Below are 4,895 nucleotides of genomic sequence, written 5' to 3'. Positions count from 1 at the left end.
GAAAACGGATAATTCCTTTAACCCGAACTTCTGGGGTTCTCGTCTACCATCAATCCTAAGGCTACCTAAAGTAACAGTGCGATTGGAAACGCTGCGGTAACACTCTATTGTGTCATTTAAATCCGGGTCCCGCTGCATGTATAGAACCTCTGGGAAAATATTGATTACATCCTCAATACCGATTAGCTAATCTGTCAAGTTGAGATCATAATAGGCTGCGATCGAATGAGTTCTGGAGTGGATAAGTTGCTCAACCCCTCTCGTCATTGCTAGTGGATTCACAGATTTGGTTTTCTGTTTGTTTTAAGCTGTAGAGCTACTTTGGTAAATATGAATTTGTTCATTTTTATATCATCTTTAGCACTTAGTTGTTTATCCAGATTAAAGAGATTTTACGTTGTTGTTACATATTTAATAAATGACTTGTTCTCTGAGAATGCTAATCTAATGTTCTTTGCAGGTATATTCAATTTCTGTATTTGTTTATATGGTAAATATATTTTGCACTGATCACCTGCTTTATCAATGGTCAAATTAAACCCAAAGTATAGACAAATCTTTCTTTTATTATTCATAATAAGTTTAATACAAGGTTATTTACATTTCTTGACTACAGATTTCCAAGTACTCTTATATGGAAAGTAAATATTTCTCGCACGGGAACCTTTGTACTCTGACACAAACAAACTTCACTGTGTAAAAAGATCTCCTTTCCTATCAAGACGTTTCGTTAATGTATGAATGAATGAAATCATTATAGCACTAATATAATTCCTCATAACGGTACCCGTGAGGGGCTACATTGTAGTAGTAATGGTAGTAGATACAACAGTTATAGCGGTATGTTGGCGTGATTGCGGACTGAGGTAAGGTTGACAACCACGATACCAGCTAAGTTACTAGAGCCTCGTACAGACATTCAGAACATTAATAACAAACACAGACGGGGTGCGGCGTTGAGCAGGGCGCCATCCTCACCCACCAACCCACTGTTCGGCCACTGGACGCAGGAACCACTCACTCCACGACTCTGCAGGACGCGAGGATGGATTCACGGCCTCTGCAGGGGAGCGGACCCACTGGCTCGACTAGATAGTTTCAGGAGCCAAGGAGTCGCGGGACGACGGGCGATGATGCCGAGGCTCCGAGGGGCGGCATGACGGACTCTTTTCCTGTCGAGGGATGGAAGGAGAGACTCCTCCTCGCGCCGCACTGGAGACCCGCGCTCACGGCCGGGCCGGCGCGTGCGGCGGCGGAGAGCCTCCCTCGGTCTTCTGGGCGGGACGACGAACTTGAAGAAGAGGAGGTTTTGTGATGGTGAGCGGGCCCAAGGTGCGGCCGCCAGCACCGCCTCCGCGTCCCCGGCGGGGCGGGCGGCGGCCAGGCCTCTCTCAGGAGGGAACATGTGGTGGAGGATTTGGTTGTGACAGATCATCTGGTGCCAAAGGGCGCTTCCCATTGCCGCGATATCCACATTTCCGTACGTAGAGGACGTTATCTGGGCGTGCCGAGGAGGTGCAGTGGGTCGCCAGGGCGCCGCCGTTGCGCCGCCGCTGGTACGGGTGGGTTGAAGGGCGCGGCGAAAGCAACGGCGGCGACTATGGCAGCGGCAGCGATGGCAATGCGCGGCGACAGCGGCACGGAGGCTATGTTCACCACTACGTCACGACCGCACCAGTCCACTCCGACGTTAGCAGTAGCGGGAAACAGTCAACACAAACTAAATATACTCAGGGTTAATCTAAGTATGAATGATACATATATTACAATGAAATTATTATAAATTCAGCTCTTGAGACATATCACAAGTGCGGCTTGCCTGCGGGCGGCCACCGCCACGGATTCTTCAGTATTTACACGGGTAACTATGTACACTGCGGCGGGCGGCGGGCGACGGGTCCCGCGGCCACGGGCGGCCACACAACACTCACCAGTTGATCACTCCGCGCGCTCACCTCTCCGCCACACTCACTCAGAATTTTCAATAGATAATTTCTACTTGCCAGATAGACAGTTTACGATCGGTTCGATGCGGAGGCGGCGGGGTGAGGCCGGAGCCACGGACACGTCACGGCGCGCGGGGTGGCGGGGCGGGGGCTGCCGCTGTCACCACGGACGGACGGACGGACGACACGCGCCCATCATCACTGCCAGCAAATCTTCATTTCATGATGGTGATAACTTTAGCGTGTGAGTGGGCGGTGTATGAGCCGCCCACAGGGCCAGATGTCGGGTCCGCGGCCGCCCAGCAGCCAGCCCGCAGCAGTTGCCACCCGCCACTCACCACCACTGGAATGTTCCAAACACGCACACAAAAAACTCGACGTAACCGCTACATAATGTTCACACGTAATATGAAGCTCAGTCATTACACTACTACTTATCATCTCACTGAGGAATCGGATGAGTCACACGTGACATCTCGCTCTGGGCAGAGTCGGTAATTTATGGAATGTCTGACGAAGTATGGAATGATCTCTATCCATAAGATTTATACACTTCCTCAGCATAGCTCGAGGTTAGTCTAGAGAAAATAGGTTATCACTGAAGTAGTTTCTCACAATAATGGACACACCAGTGTTCAGTCTGGCTCACTATCTCTGGCTTCGTGTTGACGGTCTGTCTGGCCGCTCGGGTGTCGCCCTCCTCCCGGGGGCCCAGGCTGGCCGGCCCGGGGACTAGAGGTGCGTGGGACTCTTGCTCCTGCCGGCAGGAGTGGCAGCAGGCGCTCCACGAGGACGCCGCGCCACTGCCCCTCCCAGCCTCGCCATGTTCTTGGCGGCGGAGACTATCACGAGGGGCGGCAGTTAGAGTCCGGAGGGAGCAGCCGAAGCTCCCTTGCTAGCTGGTGGTCAGTACGCTGGCTCCTGCCACAGGTTGAGCGACCATCAGTGGGTGATTGTATGAGAGGGCGCCACGCTATGAGGGGGCATTTGTGGCGATAGTAGAGGGCCCGGCGGTGAGTGCTGGGGAGGGAGGTGCGTAGGGGACCCGTGCATAGTCTGGTGGGTATAGGCGGGGTATTTCAGCTCACGGGGAATGTCAACTGACCTAGGCTGACCGTACTCTGATGTGGGCGTCATCTGCTGTCCCGGGCCTGGGGTCGTGCCGTTCACAACCTGCGTGTCGGGACCGTTCAGGATTGGGGGCGTCATCCGCTTCTCCTTCTGCCGTCTGTTGCAGAACCAAACTCGAACCACTTCCTTTTCCAACTGAAGGGTGTCGGCCAACTGTGAGATCTCTTGTGCTGAGGGTTTGGGCTGCTTGTGAAAGTGTTGTTCTAGAGCACCTTTCACGGACACTTCTATGGATGTCCGCTTTTTGCGCTTCCTCCCCTGGGCAGCAATCTTATCGATGGAAGTTGGGCTGCCTGTTGTGGAATCTGCCTCCTCCAGCCACTTCTGCAGGAGCGGCTTCAGCTTGCACATATTTTTAAAGGACAACTGTAAAGCCTCAAACCTGCAGATGGTGGTTTGTGAAAAGACGTTGCCGTAGAGGGTTCCAAGGGCGAGGCCGACGTCCGCCTGCGTGAAACCCAGTTTGATACGCCTCTGTTTGAAGGATTTGGCGAATGCTTCCAAATCGTCACTAGTGGGGGCTTCCTCTTCGACTTCGTGGTGGATGTGGTGGTCAGGTGTGACGGGAGACTCACAGTGAAGTTCCCGCAGGTGTCCAGCGTGCATCTGGGGCGGGAGCATACCGTAGGCGGCGGCATGATGGCCCAGCGGAGAGGTTGTGTTACTTGCCGCCAGGCTGTAGGGCGAGGACACAGGAGGCTGCCAACTGTGGCCCATGTGATGTGGTGGACGGTGGTGGAGGGCCACTTCTGAAGGTTGAGGCTTGATGTCCTGGTGAATACCTGGGTGTGTATGCATCGAGGCCCATGGGTTTGGTTCTGAATGGGGCAGACCCACCCATGGATTGTGAGCCACGGGCGCGTGCTGTTGGGGCATATACTTCATTTCGTGGGCATCACGATGCCCGTACCCTTGAGAGTTCACTATGTTCATGGTGAGACAGTCTGGCACACTGACTGGATCAGGACACACTGCACTTGATGCGATGTAAGTTGTTGTAGCCATTACACAGCAAGTCTGATCAGACTTGCTAACAGTCTGACCGCGACTCTGCCTACACTCTCACAACTGAAGTACACTTGCGCGCTACGATTCACCACCAGTGGTTGACTCCGCCCTCCAGGCCTGCCTCGCGCTCATTGGCTGTTGGTTCAGCTAGAGCCTAGCCGTGCGTGACGTCATTTTACCCTCGCACCCCATTGGTGCGCTCATGGACAGGAACCGTAGACGGTTTCTCTTGGTTTCTTCTGTCTCTACTCGGTTCTGTCTCCCTTTTAGATTGATTTTCTTTACTTCTTATTCTCATACAACTATAACCCGATGCAGGATAGGTATGGATATATGAAAAATATAAAATCGGTTGTCTTTCGTGAAAATTCAGAGACTAAAGTAGCAGATGTTCCGGTCGAGTGGGCGAGGGCGGAGTTAAGGAAGCTGGAGAGTGATGTACGGCATGGTGGGAGGGGCCAGGAGAAGCTCCTCCCCCCAGTGTCCGCTGCGTGTTTACTTGCAGGTCGGCGGCAGCTCGGCCAGGCGGCGGCTCGGGCGGGCGCGTGCGGCTCGCTGGCCGCCGAGGCTCTCCTCCTCCTCCGCCTCCCGACCCTAGCAGGTGGGTCCTCAATGACCACGGCCACCCTCTCTCACACGCAACGACCAATTATTCAAATAACGTGATAATAACTTGAAAGGTTATGGTGAAGATCGAGATATTCTTGCCCCTCTGTCCCTCGTGACAGGAATTAGAAGCAAAAGTCGCCATTTCGCAATGCTACTTTAAATGCTGAAGCTCGCTCTAATCAGGGAATCGTTAATTGTCTA

At 53.2% G+C, this 4,895-nt stretch overlaps 1 protein-coding gene across 1 annotated transcript; it reads right to left on the bottom strand.

The window, feature by feature from the left end:
- Positions 1 to 548: 548 nt before the first annotated feature.
- Positions 549 to 4,158, bottom strand: LOC113802634 (silk gland factor 3). The gene has a single exon (XM_027353243.2). The coding sequence runs from the start codon at positions 4,080 to 4,082 to the stop codon at positions 2,889 to 2,891; it is 1,194 nt and encodes a 397-aa protein (XP_027209044.1). The 5' UTR covers positions 4,083 to 4,158; the 3' UTR covers positions 549 to 2,888.
- Between the last annotated feature and the right edge of the window lie 737 nt (positions 4,159 to 4,895).

This window comes from Penaeus vannamei, chromosome 18 (genome assembly GCF_042767895.1).
Source record: "Penaeus vannamei isolate JL-2024 chromosome 18, ASM4276789v1, whole genome shotgun sequence".
In the NCBI taxonomy this organism is placed as follows: Eukaryota; Metazoa; Arthropoda; class Malacostraca; order Decapoda; family Penaeidae; genus Penaeus; species Penaeus vannamei.
Note: the sequence above shows the minus strand (reverse complement) of the source record. Positions and strands in the feature narration are given on the sequence as shown.

What these genes read in the sequence shown, in the direction of transcription:
- LOC113802634 (XM_027353243.2), bottom strand. Translation starts at nt 4,082, where the DNA reads ATGGCTACAACAACTTACATCGCATCAAGTGCAGTGTGTCCTGATCCA.